Source organism: Agelaius tricolor, unplaced genomic scaffold (assembly GCF_023055355.1).
Source record: "Agelaius tricolor isolate 1412-34295 unplaced genomic scaffold, bAgeTri1.0.p SCAF_21, whole genome shotgun sequence".
Taxonomy (NCBI): Eukaryota; Metazoa; Chordata; class Aves; order Passeriformes; family Icteridae; genus Agelaius; species Agelaius tricolor.
Window position 1 is genome coordinate 13,249,115 of NW_027269281.1, and position 19,360 is coordinate 13,268,474.

At 38.0% G+C, this 19,360-nt stretch overlaps 1 protein-coding gene across 1 annotated transcript in view; it reads right to left on the reverse strand.

The window, feature by feature from the left end:
* Positions 1 to 19,360, reverse strand: part of LOC139599006 (ras GTPase-activating protein 1-like) — a 128,256-nt gene that overhangs the window by 55,428 nt on the left and 53,468 nt on the right. Inside the window, exons 6-10 of the mRNA XM_071445935.1 lie at positions 19,320 to 19,351; positions 15,191 to 15,243; positions 14,184 to 14,334; positions 4,509 to 4,587; positions 2,045 to 2,165 (exon numbers count right to left, since the gene is read on the reverse strand). Of these exons, the coding sequence (XP_071302036.1) occupies positions 2,045 to 2,165; positions 4,509 to 4,587; positions 14,184 to 14,334; positions 15,191 to 15,243; positions 19,320 to 19,351 (436 nt within the window). The remainder of the gene's footprint in view (positions 1 to 2,044; positions 2,166 to 4,508; positions 4,588 to 14,183; positions 14,335 to 15,190; positions 15,244 to 19,319; positions 19,352 to 19,360) is intronic.

Sequence of the window (19,360 nt, forward strand, 5' to 3'; positions counted from 1 at the left end):
GGAAAAGCTCTCTTGCTTCCGGCTTTTGAAGGGAGAAGTTCTTCCCCCCCCCTCCCTCTAGGCCCGGTGGCTGGGCGGGGGAAGAGAGGACGTGAGGCCTCGGCCGAAGCCAGGCCCGGCCCGGCCCGGCCCCAGTGGCTGCCGGGAAGGGAAGAGGAGGCCATCCGCCCCAGCGTACTGCAGCTGAGCCCTAGCCTAGTTGCTGAGATCCCAACCACGCCCCCCTCCTTCAGCGCGGCCTGAAATAAATCACCTAAGTGCTTCAGCCACAGCGTAGCAGAGACCACATGACCACCTGCAGGCCTGGGTGAGATATTAACTCTTTCACTGCACGGATGAAACTTGCAAAACATCGATCCTCTCTCAAGTGGAAGAAAAGAAAAGAGTGAAGACACATAGAAGACAACATGAGGTACTGAGGTCAGTAAAGAAGTCAAATTCCAGATGGGAGGAGAATGAGGAGATGCCTTAGTTTTGGGCTGAAATCCTCTTGTAAGGCTATGGAGAAGAATATAATTGATACATCAGACTCTTTTACCCTGTAACTCATTAAATGCATTGGGGGGATGTAGCATTCTAACCACAGCCATGAACAGAGGCACTAGTGTTGAAATAAGCAGATGTTGCAGTAGCTGTGATCAAATGAGAAGTTCGAACAGAGAGAAATGAGAGAGATGAGAAACCTTGCCTCAGGAATAGAAGAAGACCTGTTCCCAGAGAAAGATGAAGAGACCTTTTGCTTTTATGCTAGAACAGCTTATCCTTAAAAATGGCACCCCAATAAATTGACATGGCCCAGGAACGCAGCTGTGGGATGGCTGCAAGAGATGGCAGGGACTTCACAAATGCAGATTCCCAGGTGGCTGCTATTCGTGGAAATTAAAAACCATGAGAGAACTCTTTCTTGTGGAGAAGTCTCCATGGCATAGCAAGAGAGACTCCTCTCCCTGAGTGAACTGAATAATGACTATTTTAGAGTTGTTAAACTGACTGAAAATACCAGGTTTTGTTTCTTTACGTTATCAGGGGAAAGGAAAGAGGAGTTGGGGGGGAGAAAAAGTGTTTTAAAGGTTTATTCTGATTTCTGTTTTTTTTTTTATTTTAGTTCTGTTAATAAAGTTTTCTTTATACCTTTTAAAGTTTCAGCCTGCTCTGCTCCTCCTCCTAAATCCTTATTTCATAGCAGAAAATGAGTAAATAATTTTATTGGCTGCATTGGCATTGGGCCAGCACTAAACTCATAACATTATTTGGTGCATTGGCCAGGAAATCTAAATTGGTGAACGAAAACCATTACACAAAATTGGTGTTTCTGCCTGGTTTTGAACTGAAACTGCTACAGTCACTAAACATTTTCATTAATCTCAACAGGATTAAACAAGTGTGTGTGAACTCTGTTCTTATCAGTGAGAAGACTGCATCTATATTTTGCAAATAATGTATGGTACTGTAAACAATCTCATTTATTATGGCTATTTTAAGTAAGAAACAGAGTTCTCTTTACATGATAAATTTATTTCTAAACTCTTACCGACTGATCAGCATAACAAATTGCATCACAATATCTTAAAATGACTAAAAACCAGAAATGGGAATACAGTATATGCAAATCTGGATCAGAACCATGCCCCAATAATACATATAAAAAAAATTTAACCATTAAAAAAAAAAAAAAAGTTAAAAAAAAAAGCTAATACCCAGAGATTTATATGTTGAGGTTTGTTGGAAGACAAATTAGATGTGCCAGTAAAATGTGGATTTAGCCATTGACTAAAACAACAAAAAAAATCACTCATTGTTTAATGTTCACTGAATAAAACTGATAAGGTTCTGAACTAATTCATACATAAAGCACAGTACTTTTTGAAAAAACATTCAGCCTTAATTTTCAACTTGATCATCATAGATCCACCACAGCCCGTCATAAACAACCTTTTGCTCACTTCAATTTTGCCTCTGCTAGTACCACTACTACACAAAATTTGCACACATACCTGCATTTTTTAGAAAAAAAATACATTTTATAAAATCAAACAGAACTCACTTTTTTTTAGAAGATATCCTTTTTTGACAATATTTTTATAAAAAGCATCCTTTGTTTTGCGACGAATTGTATTGTAGATTTCTTTTCCATCGACTGTATCATTAAACACTTGTTCTTGATGCTGGTAAACGAGGAAGAAATCAACATTTTTTTAAGCTCAGAAATCACTGTGAAACAATTGCATACTATGCAGCTGCAACCAAACTTTTATTGAATCCTACTAATTCCTTATTCTCTCATGTATCTTAACAAACCAATATAATTTAATACAATACATTTGGCAGAAATGTAATATAACTATTTCTTGTGGAATGATTAGGCCACAATTATAATATGAGAAGAAAAACTAGGTTTAAATACAGACTAATTTTCAAAAAGTAACATCTGTATTTATGTTTTTTAATACTAAATAGCTTTCAGCAATTTATGCAAAATTTACACAAATCTTTAAAGGTTCTTTAACATCTGTCTTCTACCACGGATTTTGAGACTGAGTAATTAAGGATAAACTCTGAACCAACAAGAATGGTATAGATCACAATAAAAACTGAATTATTAACACACAGCTAATGCACAGTTCCTCACTAATCTTATTAGCACTCATATCCTAAATGACTATCATTCTAACAAAAAGCAATAGGAGAAAGTAGAAACAGGACATTGAAAAAGGATAAATTCACATATAAAATGAAGATCTGGAAATAATGTTACCCAGCTAGAATGGCCAAAAGCCAAGCCAAGTTTGACCTTACCAAGTCAGCTGATCAGCAAAAGTTCTTTAGCCATAAGAAAACATGAAAAGCAAGACTATCAGGCAGAGAACAGTATCAAGATGAAGTGATATGCACTAGCTCCATACTAAATACTTTACTTTTCTCTCCTCTATTCCATAAGAATAATGGTTTTAAACAACATGACAAAGGCAAGATGAAAAACATTTCAGTAATAGGAATTACAGGGCTGACAATAGAAGCAATATCCAAGTTTATACTAACTCGGTATAATCTCCATAACATATCTATGAAAAAAATAACATAAAAAACAACACATCTAGTGAAAAATGTTTTAAAGTAAATTTCAAAATTAGAAACAGGAAGTCTACTAGATTGAAGCAACAGCATGCAAGACTTGTGGGGTTTTTTTCTTCACAAACAGAGCATGACAGTATGTGGTAATTACATCACCAATATCTTTTTTTTTTTAACAAAGGAAAGTCACAAATATATCTTAATAACTTAAAATAATTTGATGCAGTCTCACATGGAAAATTAGTCAACACAGAGAAAGTTATTTATACAGGAACCATAATTGGATAGACAAAGTGCCAAAAGGAAGATGATCGTCATAATCCAAAAAGAATGATAGAGGGCAAGGAAAGTTATTGGGTGAAGCTTTTCAAGGATCAGTCTCTGAATTCAAGTTTCCTCACATTTGTCTCAAACACATTGAAGAGCATGAGCTAATAGAAGCAGAAAACTGGGAAGCATTGATGACAAGTCAGCAGAAAAAACCCCAAGCAGTCCGAATAATAAGGTATAAGTCTACTAATACAAGATAAAATTTGCTCTTGTTGATACTTACCAATAGCAAACAATATAATACAATGTGGGTATGGTAATGACACAGATAACGTTCTAAGATATGACACAGATAACCTTCTGCAATCTGGTAAACACTCTCACAGAAAAAAGGAATTACTAATGACATTGAGCTGTTCTGGTTCATTACATTCAAGAAACACAAACTCACACTGGAATATGGTGCTAGTAGGGCAGCTACAAGAATCTTACAAAAAGACAAAACCAGATTTTGGTATGCTCATCTTAGTGAGCTGACTAAAGAATAATACTAAGGAATGCCCTTGAATTAATATAATAGCTCTAACAAAGGGGTAACTATTTAGGTTAGAAATTAAAAACAAATTTCTAACCATCAAAACAGGAAAGTTGAAGAATAGATAGGGAGAAAGGATAAAAATATACTTTTGAACTAGTTATAACTTTAGGAAAAACTAGACAATATAGTTTGTTTATTATCAGTGGTCTCTTAGGGTGAATTTATGCTACAGGGCAACAGTGTTCTTGAACACACCCTGTAATCCTGGCCCCTTGATCATCTCTGAAGATTTTCTGTTCATATAGATTTTTTTGAGGGAAGAAAGATATTAGACACAGAAGAATAGAGAGCAGCCTAGTTCAGGGACCAGAGTTAGGGACACAAGATGGAGCATTTACACCCCAGAGCACAGACAAAGCTAATAACTTCTGTTTATTACAAGCCAATAGATAAACTAATGCATATGAAAATAAAATAAAAGAAACATAAACTCAAAACAAAAATTCAGGAGGGAATGATGTTGTTTAACTACAATGGATACCTCTGCAGTAATTCAGTTCCTATACCATAAATATTTGAGGACTAAGTCAATACCTTCAATAACAAGCGCTCAGAGATGAAGTTTTACCTGCATTGGAACAGGATCTTTAAGGTAATATCCTTCAACAATCTGTTCTTTTCTATAATGTTCAATGATCTCTGCAATACTGTTCAAATAAGAAAAATAATATTTAAAATGTTAAATCAATTAGTTTTTCCTCTCTATGAGACATGCAGTCACACTACATTTCCTCACAGATTTATAATAAAAATCAAGTGTTAAACATCATAATCTCATTTGCAGCAATGACAATCTACTAATAAATACATTGAAGTCAAGAAAAATCACAGAACTGTATTTATTTATTCTAAACATCACAGAATATTTTCAATCAGTTGTTGAAAATGCATGTATTGAGTATGTCTGGGATGGAGTTAACTTTCCCCACAGCAGTCCTCACAGTGCTGTGCTCTGTATTTTTAGCTAGAAAGAGGTTGATAAACAACCAGTTTTGGCTACTGCTGAGCAGTGCTCCCACAGCATCAAGGTTGTCTCTCCAACCCCATTCCTCAAAAGCCAATAGGCTGGGGGTGGGCAAGAGCTTGGGAGGGGACATAGCCAGGAGAGCTGACCCAGCCTGACCAAAGGGATATCCCATACTGTATGACGTGCTCAGTAATAAAAGCTAAGAGAAGGGGAGAGGGGGGAGGGCATTCATTATTAAGGCATTTGTCTTCCAAAGCAACCACTATGCATACTGAGGCCCTACTTCCCAGCAAGTATCTGAACATCACTTGCTCATGGGAAGAAGAGAAAAAAAATTCTTGTTTTTCCTTTGCTTCCCTGTGCAGCCTTTACATTTCTTTGTTAAACTGCCTTTTTCTTGACCCACAAGTTTTTTACCCTATTTTTCTCCCAGTCCCACTGAGGGGGTTGGGGGCCGAGAAGGGGTCTTGGTGGGCACATGGCAACCAGACAAGGTCAACCCACCTCAATGCCAAATGAGTACACTACCTTTTCCACATTCAAGTAACACATGTGCATTTCTCAGCTCTCCAAACAGGCTGAAAATTGCTATTTTATTGGTAATAATTTTCAAAGTCCTAGAGTAACTAAGAAAGGGGAATGGAAGATATTTCAAACTGTTGAAATCAAGTTTTTTTTTGGAAGATGAGAATGGGAAATCAAAAAAAGTTTTGTAACATGGACTATACAGATTGTACGTCAAATCACTGAACCATCGTGTTAAATTAAACACCCAGTCAGCAACATGTTTCTATGGGTAAGCTTACATTTTAATTACCAAAGTCAGGTTTAAATTCTATTTTGAAGGATCAGGAAAGAAGTAGTGACAGACACAATCTAAAATTCAATATATCTTTGAATTGCTCTTATTTTTGTAGTTATTGAAAGTTACATTGTAATAAAGAGAAGTTAACATCAACACAGATGAAGCAGTCATATATGAAATATAAACCTGAAGATAAGAAGGTAATTCAGAAGAGAACAAAAACAGACATTATGTGTTTTCTCATTTCATATAAACTGTTAGCTGTGTGTGCAAATGTAATCAAGGAGGCACGCATGCTAGATCTTTGGCCTATTACAATTGGATAAAATTTTATTGAAAGGAAAAATATAGGATACTATATAATTGTTTTTATGATAATTTTTAAAATACATGTAACTAAATCAATATAAAGACATCTATTTGCTTTGTCTCAATTTCATTCTTCTAAAGCTATGAACTAGTGTATACGCATTAAGCTAAAAATGTTCACAGGAAGATTAGTTATTTTTTCAAGTTTGTAATGACTTGAATTTTTCAATATTACTAAACCCCAAATAAATTTAAATTTTTATTGATATGCAACATGCATATGCCATTTTCACCATGAAAATTTAAGCTTTACTACACTGTATAAAATAATCACTCACTGTATTTTGCATGTTGAACAGCTATTGCCAATATGAGGGCAATCAATAATAAAGTAGCTTTATACAATTTCTTTAGCCCTCTTCTCCCCCACACACTCAACTCAGATGGTCATTATCTATTGTCACCACTGAAGCAGTCCAAATGACTGAACAAACCAAACATTACAAACAGAAAGATACTACATATAATCAAATACACTTGAGAATGAATTATCAAGTCATTCAAGTTATATAACATAAAATACAAAGCATGAGATGGAACAGACCACAAAAAGAATCAAGGTGACAGGAAAATAGAATTTATAAAAATTTTCAGCATCTGACATCAACAAAATCCTACTTACACAAAATACATCAAGAAAGGTATAAATAAGTATGAATTTATAAAAAGGAATGGTTAAACTTGCTTTGATATGGAGAAATAAATATGAGTCTCAATACTACACTACAGTTACATTAGTAATTGTAAAATGTTTAGCATAGTTTATTAGGCTGCCCAGATCCTAGCTACATGGATAATTTTAAAAGTATCTCATCATATTAAGTAGTATCAGTCTTTTAATACTTAATGGGTGAATTAAGGGTTATTCCAACAGCTGATGATAAGGATGTTAGAACAGAACAGCATTTTACTCTGATAAGGACAATAGAACAGAACAGAACAGCCTTGGAGAAATAGATAAAGGATGTAACTTAGGCAAACAAAAGTCATGCAAAATGCAAGCAGGATGCCAGCTCAGCTCTGCAAGGCTGACAAAGCAGAAGTTATGCAAAACAACAATATTGCGCTTACTCTAAAGCAGGGCTCAAGGAACAGCCACCTAAAAAAGGACACCAGATGTTGAAGACTACTGAAGAAGCATATAAGGACTTCTGATAAGGGGTGTGACTATGTAAAATAAAGCCAAGGAAGTGGGGATAGCTAATTAATATGTAATACATGTACATCAAGTAAGCAGGGATAGCTAATGAATATTTAATCAGTGTGTATGATAAAAACTCTGTTCACTTGATGCTCAGGGCACTTGATTAGAGTGACCAGCATGCTGCAATAAAGAATGCCTACTTTCTAATACTCAAAACTGTGTTAGAAAGTTTCTATCTGGCCAATTTTGGAATCACTGACATTTCAAATAGTGAATACAGAAAACAGAACACTACATCATTAAATTATAAGGAAAAAGACATGAACATGTTAATACGTGTTAAGCCCATATTGTTCAGCCTATCAAAACATGGATTAATATATCAGTTAAAATAAAAAAGTCTTCCAACAACTCCAGTCATCATCTAGTCTGAAAATTGTCTCATCTCTCAAATTAAAGATAATTTGAAAGCTTGTTCAATCTATAACTGTTAGGTCAATATTTCTTATGTTCTACTTTGACATGGAATCAACAGATACACCACTGTGTGCTGCTGTCCCCCTTCTAAATTTTTCAAGTTTTTGGAAAACTCTCTCTTAGAAAGGTGAGATTTCAGAAAGAAAACAGAATGAGAGGACAAAGTGGCATGAGATATGCCTATCCTACTCCACCTTCTAAAATCCGAAGTGAAACTTTAAAATTGTCACCTTACATTCAAATAGCATTTTACTTCCCAGGTGGTTAGCATATCCAGACATGGGACTGGAAGTTTCACAACCTGTATAAGCAATACTACATTTCTGCCATACTCCAAAAGCAAGCACAGGTAGCATTTTCCTTAGTCTTCCCAGTAAGAGGGAGAGGCTTTAGAATAAACAGGTGAACTCAAGACATCTGGATCCAGGACTGGTGCCTCTACCAGAATATTGCTTTTTATAACCATGGAAAGTCTGAGACACAAGGTATGCTGGGACCTGACATGATCCATCTGTCCTGACAGGGGAAACGCTTCCTTGTTCATAAACTCACAGGACTGATTGAGAGGGCTTTAAACTACAATCAGTGTAGGAAGGGGACACCAACAGGAGAGCTGAAGGTAAGCCAAGTGTTGTCATGGTATCACCTGAGGGTGGCAATGCTAATGGAGTGCTGGAATGATGGGCTACAGGCTATTCAGGAGGGATAGGCAGAGCAGGCAAGGTGGATGAGTTGCACTGTATGTAAGGGAGAGATGTGACTGTACAGTACTTACAGTTAACATTAATGTGGCTGAGAGACTCTGGGTGAGGATTTGGGGGATGGAAAACAGCAGCTGTCAGAGTAGGTGTCTGCTATCCATCTCCCAGCCAGGATGATAGCACTGATGAGTTATTCTACAGGCAATTAGGAGAAATCTCTGGATCAGTAGCCCTTATCCTTATGGGAGTTTTCTACTTCTCTGACATCAACTGGGGATATCATATTGCTGTGACAATTAACTCTAGGAAATTCCTAAAGTTTGTAGGAGATAACTTCTTGTGACAGGTACTCAGTGAGCCAACTAGGAAAGATGTCATCCTAGACTTATTGTTTGCAAACAGAGAAGGACTCGTGAGATACGATGGTAGGTGGCTGTCATGGCCACAGTGATCATGAAATGGTTGAGTTTAAATATTTCAGTGTAATGAGAAAAAAGGACAGCAGAGTTTCTACCCTGGACTTCAAGAGAGAAAACTTTAGGCTATTCAGATTGCTACTTAGCAGTGTCCCCTGGGAATCTGCTTTTGAGGGCTTAGGGGTCTATGAGTACTGGTTGGTCTTTAAGAACCACCTTTTAAAAGCACAGGAATAGGCAATTCCAGTGTCACAAGTCAAGCAAATGGGACAGAAGACCAGCTTGGCTGAACAGGGAAGTCCTTGTCAAGCTCAGAGGGAAAAAAATTTTAGGATCTCTGGAACTGAGGTCAGGCTTCACAGAAAAATTACAGAGCCCTTGTTTCCATATGAAGGGAGAAGACATCGAAGGCCAAAGCTCAACTAGCGTGTAAACTCTGTCTGGAGAGTAGCCCTGCAGAAAGGGATCTGGGGGTGCTCATTGACAACAGGCTCAATCGAAGGCAGCAGTGAGCCCCGGCAGCCGAGAGGGTAAACCACACCTTGGGGTGCATCAAGCACAGCATAACCAGCCAGTTAAAAGAGGTGACTATCCCTCCATATTTAGCATTGGAGCAGCCTCACCTTGAGTATTGTGTGCAGTTCTGGGCCCCACCATTTAAGAAGGATGTCAAGGTCCTTGAATGCGTCTAGAGAAGAACAACAAAACTGGTGAAAGGGCTGGAATGAATGTCCTATGAGGAGCGGTTGAGGACACTGGGTTTGTTTAGTTTGGAGAAAAGGAGGCTGAAGGGTGACCTCATTGCTCTCTACAATTTCCTGAGGAGGGGAAGTGAAGAGGGAGGTGCTGAGCTCTTCTCCCTGTGATCCAGTGACAGAACATGTGGGAATGGTTCAAAGTTGTGCCAGGGCAGGTTGCGACTTGACATTAGGAAGCATTTCTTTATCCAGAATGTGGTCAAACAGTGGAACAGGCTTTTCCCAGAGAGGTAGTTGATGTCCCATGCCTGTCTGAGGACAATGCCCTTAGTAATATGCTTTAACTTTTGGTCAGTCCAGGACTAGATAATCGTTGTAGGTCCCTTCCAACTGGAACAAATAAACAAAAAAATCCAACCAACCCCACTCACCCAAAAAAAAAACCCCAATTCCAAAACCTACCCCAAAGCAAAAAACTAAACCAAAAAAACCCACACCCTCCTGTAACAAAACCACATCATAAACAAAAACAAACAAAAGAAACCCAACTGTAAAACATGGAAGCTATTCACAGAACAGCTGAGGTTGCAAGGGACATCCAAGATCACCTAGTTCAAGTCCCCATTTCAAAGAAGGTATAACAGATTTCTTAGAATCTTGTTCAGCAATGTTCTGAATATCTTTAAAGATGGAGACTCTACAAGCTCTTAGGCTATTCCCTTCCAGTGTTTGATCACCATCACACTGGCCACCACTACTAAGAGTTTCTCTCTCTCTTCTTTGCTCCCTCCCTATCAGGAATTTATACAGAATAATAAGATTCCCCACCACCACCTTCTCTTCTCAAAGCTGAACAGTCACAGCTCTCTCCACTTGTCCTCAAACGACAGATACTCTAATCCATCATCTTCATGGCCCTTTTCTAGAAGTCTACAACACCTGGACTCAGTATTCTCAAGCAGTCTCCCATCCAGTATTAACTGGGCCCAAAGCTGCTTAGCTTCTAAGATGAAATGAAACAGAGTATGTTCAGGATGGTGTGGCCACAGACTAGTAAGCATATATTTTCTGTTTGAGATTTCATGATATGCAGTTGGTAAAATCACATCTCCTGTCTCACCATCATGCCCCTTGCCCCCCAACTGACTTTGACAATTTTTACATGAAAAAGTAGATATTCATAGAATCATTTAGGTTGGAAAAGACTTCTAAGATAATCAAGTCCAACCATTAACCTAGAACTGACAAGTTCACCACTAAACCATGTCCCTAAGTACCACATCTACACAGCCTTTAAATCCCTCCAGGGATGGTGACTCCACCACTGCCCTAGGAGGCCCTTTCTAATGCTTGACAACTCTTTTGGTGAAGAAATTTTTCCTGATATTCAATCCAAACCTCCCCTGGCACAACTTGAGGCAATTTCCTCTTGACCTATTGCTTGTTACTTGGGAGAAGAGACCAACACCCATTTTGCTAAAATCTTCTTTCAGGGAGTTGTAGAGAGCAATAAGGTCTCCCCTGATCCTCTTTTTCTCCAGGCTAAACCTCCATTTCCTCAGCCACTCCTCATAAGACTTGTGCTCCAGAGCCCTCCACAGCTTCGTTGCCCTTCTCTGGACACACTCCAGCACATCAATATGTGTCTTGTAGTGAGGGGCCCAGAACTGAACACAGTATCCAAGGTGTGGCCTCATTAGTGATAAGTACCCCAGTAGTCACCTATCTTGTCCATGGAATAAACATAAAGATCACAAAAGTTACATGCTTTACTGAAGTCCATGGAAAAATACTATTTCAATATCTAGTCAAAATAATTCACTCAATATGTATTTCACATTTGCTATATATTAAGACCTTCAAATAGACAACTAAAAGACTACAGACTGTCTGTTTTGTAGAGATTATATAAGAAATAAGGAAAGCAAATCTCCATATGAGTGTAAATATGGTCTGTTAGTTATACTCATCAATAGAAGTTTTGAGCAATTTATATGCAGAATAGTGGGTGAACATGCAAATGGAGAAGGTTAGTAGAAAAAGTAGTCGTCCTATGCCTGACAGAACACTAGATTCCCAAGATGTACCCAGGAATTTTTTGCCATGATCACCCAAAATAACATTGTCTGGCTTTTGGAATATAGTCTGATACATAGCATTGCTTATATTGGTTCCAGTCCCATGTCTGGATATTTACATTACCTGGAAAATAAAACAACAGTCAGCTTTTGAGTTGGTTTCTTAACTATTCTTCAGGCTGTTACTTTTGTACGGAAAACTTTGTTCTACAATTTTTGTGGCTATAATTGTAATCAATACTCTGCAAAAGAAGATTGGCTTTATTTTATCCATTTTTTAATCCCACTTAAAATCACTAAAGCAGCAAGAGAAGAATATTCAAGAGAAACAACACTACTACCATGTGGGATTCACATTCTCTGAACCTGAGAGAAGCAGTGAGAGAAGCAGAGAAGAGAATGATCAAAACAATTCTTATCTCATTCGCTGCTCCTGTGTTGTGCCAAAGTAGAATGCAATATGGAGATTGTTTACCCAAAGTGATGGTGTTTTGTTTCCTTGGCCTATCAGGGCCAAGCGTGTGTGTCAGGACTGTCGGCTGACAGTCACGAGATTCTGTGCAGTTGAGTTGAGTTGAGTGCTTTTGTAGATTCAGTTTATATGTAATGTAATATAGTGTAATATAGTATAGAATAATATAGCATAATAAAGTAATTAATTAGCCTTTTGATAAGATGGAGTCCTCCTCATCATTCCTCCCAGACGTTGGGCAAAATATCACCAATACTACCAAGGATGATTTTTTTCAAGTTCCAGTCTAATACTAGTATCAGATTTAAAGCAGATACCTTCAGAGTATTTAAAGAAATAGCTTATAAAAAAGATCAATGAAAACTGTTTAACATATGCATTTAAAGAAGCAGCACATCTTCAACCTCTAGTTTTTCACCTTGAAGACAAACTCTACATTTTTGATGAAGAATAAACACAGATGTTCTCTCTGCCCCAATAAATGCTCATAAATAATTTCATTATCTTGCAGAAACTCATACTTCCTATATTTCTGTTCTGAATTTAATGCCATTTGATGCTTTTCAGCAACTTCTGACTGTTTCATACAACAATCCACCTTAGTCTTCACATATTTAAAGACTTCCTTCTTCCAGGGTCCATAACAAATAAACCAGTACAAGAATTAAGAAGTCCACAGAAAGCTATTCCTTTTTTTTCTGCTTCTCATTTATTGCCCTCTGAAGTATATCTTATGGTAAATAATTTGGGGCAGTTACCACCTTCATTTTGCATCATTATCCTGCATGTTTGAACTTTCAAGAAGTCTATCAACTGTCAGTAAATATGAATTGGACAGAATTTGAGCCTAAGAGTATATTAGTAATTCTCCAAAACATTCAATTAAAACTATAAGTCTTTCAAAGCCAAGTAGTTCTCTCACACTGAGGAAGATCTTTGCAACCTAGGTACCAAAATATTCAAAAAGCCCTCTAAAAGCATATTATCATAATTTAGTGGTGCTTAATCTTTTCATCTTCTTTTCCATCCAGTGTCAAGGAAAGAATCTTCTCTAGTGAATCCAGCAGTGGGAAGTAATAACTTACTGCAGTAAGTTTCAGGAGCTATACTCTCTAATACTGCGAAGCCATTTGAGACTAATAAGACTTCCACTAATTTGCTAATTAGCTTGACATCACCTACAGTGTTTGAAATCTATCATTCTCCCGATACACTATGTAACTAGAGAATGGGCAAAAGAGGATTTATATTCAAAGGCTGACACTGAAGCTAGCTTGATTTTCAATGAGGATGTCTGGAGGCCAGATTGATTAATGTAGAAGATACTCAAGCAGTCTGTGTGTGGGATATATATAGGTTAATAAGGTTCCAATTGCTTAGTCTCAAACCATTGTCCATTTGAAATCATATGAAGAAGTCCACTGAACTTCTTAGTTAGGAGACCTCAACATTTTCTCAGACACACCAGTTGCTGGATCTCTACCCACTCAGAAGCCAAGCTGGAATTGAGAGAAATTCTCTATTGGGATGAAGAATGCCCTGGTTCTAGGTGAACACGTCCAGAAAATTTTTGATCATGTGACAGGCAATGGCCTCAGTTAAGAGAGAAAGGTGAGCTGTCACCATCTGCACTTCTGACCAAAATATTCAGATATATTAAGGTGATTAATTTAATGACTTTTTTCAACAATAAAGGTAATTTTTCCCTTTGTTGTCAATACCCATTTCTATTGTTTATACTTTAAAATCCCTACGGAATGTCTCCAATAAAACTAATATTTTAATTTTCCCCTTTCATATACACAAAACTCCTAATTACAAATAGTTTCCAAGACAACACAGCACTCTCCTAATTACATGTCATAATCCAATGTATAGGGTAAAGAAAATAATTTACAGAAGGAGAAAAATACTTCAAAAGAAACAAGTTACACCTAAGCTTTTGAAGGCTTTCAGAATGTACTTAGTTACAACTAACTACTAAGCAAGTTAGTTAAAACTCCTAGTATATCCTTAAGAAACACTGAAACTTTATGATCATATCAGTAAGTTATCAGCAATATGTTATACAAGTTCCTTACAAAACTGTAAAATACACACAACTATTAAAACTTACCTATTATAATATCTGCCTCCCATCATAAACTGATTGCTTGATGTTGGACATATTTTAAAACGTTGAATATTTTCACTGGTCCGAAAATAAAGTGAATAATCACCAGGTGTATTATCTGAAGGCCTCACAAGAAAACTGCACACCTGACCAACTGAAAAGATATAATAATACAGCATTATTAACTGTTACTTGTGTCACTTATGAGCTCTTATCAAAGCTCTTTCTGTACAAATTAGCAAGAATTGCACACATAAAGTCTGATCTAAGTTCCAACAGTGATCCCCATTCTTCCCCCAAAAAGGATGAAGTAGTACTAAACTGCCAAAGTTAATGCCAAATCATTTGGCTGTAGGTGACAACCTATCCCAAACTTTTGTCACCTCTTTACAAGAGCATATGGTGTGCATATGAGTTTTGACAATATTTTCAAAAAAACTAAATATTTTTGTTCTCATATTTAAGGTATGTTATTTGGCAGTATGAGTATGAAATCTTGATGTTTTCATTTAAAAAAATATTTCCTCTATGAGGAGACTAAAGTTTAATACATTCTTCCATAAGTATATAACAGCATCAAGCCTTCCAGAGTTCAAGAAGTGTTTGGACAACATGCTCAGGCACATGGTGATTCTTGGGGGATGGTTCTGTGCAGGGCCAGGAGTCGGACTCAATGATCTTTGAGGGTCCCTTCCAACTCAGAATATTCTGTAATTCTGTGAACAGTATTTTCTCCTCAGTATTTTAATGAAGCCCGAGATATATTTATGTATATTACAAAAATTTTTTGAAAATTAGCTATTTCAATCAGAATTCTGAAACTAACTTTACTTGAGAACATTAAAAAAAAACACTCAATGCTCAGCCATGAGGTTTTTTCCAATGTAGTAGCAACCACAGATCTGATGCTCCTATGTTCATACAGAAGAAAAAACAGGTTTTCCTGCAGTCTCAAAGGATTAATTTGTCTCATTCCCCTACCACTGTATTTCCATCTGAAATAAAAGTACCTGTCATCAGTAAATTGTAAGCGTCTTGTTTGGAGATCTTCCCATGGAACCATCTTAAAGATAAAGAGAAAAATTAGAAAGCAAAATTATCAGCTCTCTTTTTTAGTAGGTGTGACATCTAAGACTCTGACATCTATGAATTAATCTCTGGTACATATGAATGAATTTTTGTTTAAAAAAATCTAGCAAATATAGATTATATAAGCAACTGTTATGTTATTTAGCAATTCTGTTTTTCTACCAACAGAATGAAAAATAAATATCTACATCTATATAAACTTGAGTACAGGTGTCCAACACAAAGCAGATGTTCAAATCCAAATGTGTTTAGAGATTAAAGGCATTGTTTGAATGCTAGATAATGACAGGAGTATTTGAAGCCAGTCTCAGATAGCAATTTATTTGAAGCATGAAATACAAAGCCCAAGGACATTAATGAAAGTTAAATACTATACAGAATAACTAAAATTGAATTTCGCTAGAAGCTGAGGAAATAAACTCCAGTTTTATTAACTGCTGAATAAGAATCGCTTTAGTTTCCTTCATCAGATCATCATCCAAAAAAATACAGCAATCTATCCAGTCTTCAACCCGATTATAGGAAACAGCTTGATGTTGCACAGGTATTCAGTTTACATGTGACATACCACATGCTTCATCTTGAGAGCTCATCCTGCCTTTTAAAGGAAAGCTAGAAATAGGGCCTTTCATTGCAGAGTGGATATGTACATGCATGCATGTTTAAGTGTGTCCTTAGTAACAAAGGGGTCCAGGAAGGCTGGACATACTTTAAGATAGAAATTGTAAAGTTGCAAGAGCAGGCTGTCCCTGCGTGCCTAAAGACAAGCTATCAGGGAAGAAAACTGGCCTGGTTGAACAGGGAGCTTTCACAGAAACTCAGGTTAAAAAAAAAAAAAGTGAGTTTATGACCTTCGGAAGAAGGGGCAGGCAACTCAGGAAGAATACAAGGATGTTGTTAGGTCATGCAGAGGGGATTAGAAAGGCAAAAGCCCAGCTGGAATTCAATCTGGCTACTGTCATAAAAGACAATAAAAAGTATTTTTACAAATGCATTAACAACGAGGCCCAAGGAAAATCTCCATCTTTTATTGGATGTGGGGGGAAAGATGGGATGGACACATTGTTCCCAAGGATGAGGAAAAGGCTGAGGTACTTAATACCTTCTTTGCCTCAGTCCTTAACAAAGACTGGTTATCCTCAGGGTACCCAGCCCCCTGAGCTGGTAGACAGGGGCAGGAAGCAGAATAGATCCCCTGCAATCCAAAAGGAAGCAGTTAGTGACCTGCCGAGCCACTAAAACACTCACAAGTCTATGGAGCCTGATGAGATTCACCTGAGGGTACTGAGGAAGCTGGTCGAAGAGCTTCCTAAGATGCCCTCCATTATTTATCATCAGTCCTGGTGAAACATGGAGGTCCCAGATGACTGGAGGTTGGCCAATGTGATGCCAATCTACAAGAGGATCCAGGGAACTACAGGCCTGTCAGCCTGACTAACATCATCTGGAGTGCCATCACACAGCATGTGCAGAAAAAACAGGTGATCAGGCCTAGCCAACATGGGTTTAGGAAAGGCAGGTCCTGCTTGACCAATGTGATCTGCTTCTCTGACCAGGTGACCTGCCTGGTGGATGAGGGAAAGGCTGTGGATATTTTCTGCCTGGACTTTAGCAAAGCCTTTGATACTGTCTCCAACTGCATTCTCCTGGAGAGGCTGAAGCCCATGGCTTGGACAGGTACCCTCTGATGGGAAAAAAACTGACTGGATGGCCAGGCCCAGAGAGTGGTGGTGAATGGTGCTACAGCCAGTTTATATCTGGTCACTAATGGTGTTCCCCAAGTCTCAGTGCTGGGGCCAGTCCTGTTTAATATCTTTATAATCTGGATGGGAGGATCAAGTGCACCCTCAGTAAGTTTGCAGACTACACTGAGTTGGGTGGGAGTGTTGATCTGCTGGAGGGTAGGAAGGCTCTGCAGAGGGATCTGGACATGCTGGATCAATGAGCCAAGACCAACAGTGTGAGGTTCAACAATGGCAAGTGCCAGGTCCTGCACTTGGGTCAAAACAACCTCATGTGGCGCTACAGCCTAGGTTGACATCTGGCTGAACATAAGCCAGCGTGTGCCCAGGTGGCCAAGAAGGCCAATGACATCCTGGCCTATATCAAAAATAGTGTAGCCAGCAGGACCAGGGTAGTGATTTGCCTCCCTGTATTCAGCACTGGTGAAGCCACACCTCAAATACTGTGTCCATTTCTGGGCCCCTCACTGCAAGAAAGACATTGAGGTGCTGCAGCGTGTCCAGAGAAGGGCAACAAAGCTGGTGAAGGGTCTAGAGAGTAAGTCCTCTGAGGAGTGGCTGAAGGTACTGGGGTTGTTTAGCCTGGAGAAGGGGAGGCTCAGGGGAGACCTTACTGCTCTCTACAACTACCTGAAAGAAGGTTGCAGCCAGGTGGGGGTTGGCCTCTTCTACCAGGTAACAAGTGACAGGACAAGAAGACATAGCCTCAAGCTGTGCCAAAGGAGGTTCAGGTTGGACATCAGGAGGAATTTCTTCACAGAAAGGGTACTTACACATTGGAATGGGCTGCCCAGGGAGGTGAGAGTCACCCTCCCTGGAGGTTTTCAAGAAAGACTGAATGTGGCACTTAGTGCTCTGGTCCAGTTCACAATATGGTGATCAGTCAAAGACTGGACTCAATCTCAGAGGTCTTTACCAACTCAAATGATTCTGTGAAATAGCCCAAAATGGGACCAAACTAGGGCCTTAAAGGGAAAGCTGCACCAGGAGAGGTTTAGATGAGATATTAGGAAAAATTTCTTTGTGGAAAGGGTGGTCAGGCATTGAAACAGGCTGCCCAAGGAAGTGGAGGAGTCACCATCCCTGGAAGTGTTCAAAAAATGCATGGATATGGCACTTGAGGACATGATTTAGTGGTGAATATGGTGGTGGTACTGCTGGGTTGATGGTTGGACTTGATCTTAGAGGTCTTTTCTAACCTTAACGATTCTGTGATTTTGTGTAAAACAAAGCCTCTTACACATAAAAAAGAGCCCTAGTTCTAACAGTTCTAACTTGCTTTCTATATTACCTTTACAGGAAAATCGCTGGCTATTGGAATATTTACAGAAATCCCTGCCTCCCCTGGAATCTTCTGAGCAGCATGAGTGACTGAATTGAGTATCCAAGCTTCAAGATTCGCTACAAACTACTTTGTTTTAAAAAAAAAAAAAGTTCCTGTATTTGAAGGCATCCCTACTACTGTAAGGCTGCTATACCAAACTGACTAGCACAACTTTGAAAATCTGTAAACTGAAGCTACACACCAACAATTTTCTTTCCCCTAATAGGAACAAAAACAAACAATCAAGAAAACACCACCAGAAGAAATGCCTTCTTCTAACATCAGTCCTTTGGAGACTGCAAACTGGGTAAAAAATACAGAAAGCAGAAGCTGCAATTATTGCAAGCAAATAGAGGACAGATTAAGTTATCCAGCTACTAGAAATTTTCTGTAACTTTCATTCACTGCTCATCTTTACAACAGGAAATCATATAACAATCAAGTTTCCTGTATCAATTCATTGTTCATTGTAAATTGTATTAGTTTTTTTAATTATTTAACAAGTTGGAAATCACTGCAAACAAATTATTTTAGTGTCTCCTGGTTTTCATTTAAAGTGCTAGCACATGAGGCTAATATCAAGTGTTACTATTATACTATCATTCCTCTAAATGATACTTTGATCCCTCTCCTGCAGTTAGAGTTAAGCAGACCTGAAAAAAGGTTACCTCTAAGCTAAACTGTATGTGTATAAAAAATCCCCACAAATCAGAAAACACCACATCCTCCAGTGAATATATTCTAGGTAAAGTGATCACAGAGACTCATTCAAGATTTTCACTGCAAAACCCATTAACATTAGGCATAACTAATACAAGACTTCATGTCAATGACCTATGCAACTTCAACAGCTAAAATAGAAGAAAAGTCTAAAGATTAAAAAACAAGTACATTCAACTTTGGTTCACCTTCCCAATCTCATAGCTAAAGTTTACAAACAGTTGTTTTATGATTTGCTTTAAAAAAAAACAAAAAAATCCTTACATTTTTCCTTCATGTGGATCTTCTTCTCTTCCCTAATAGGA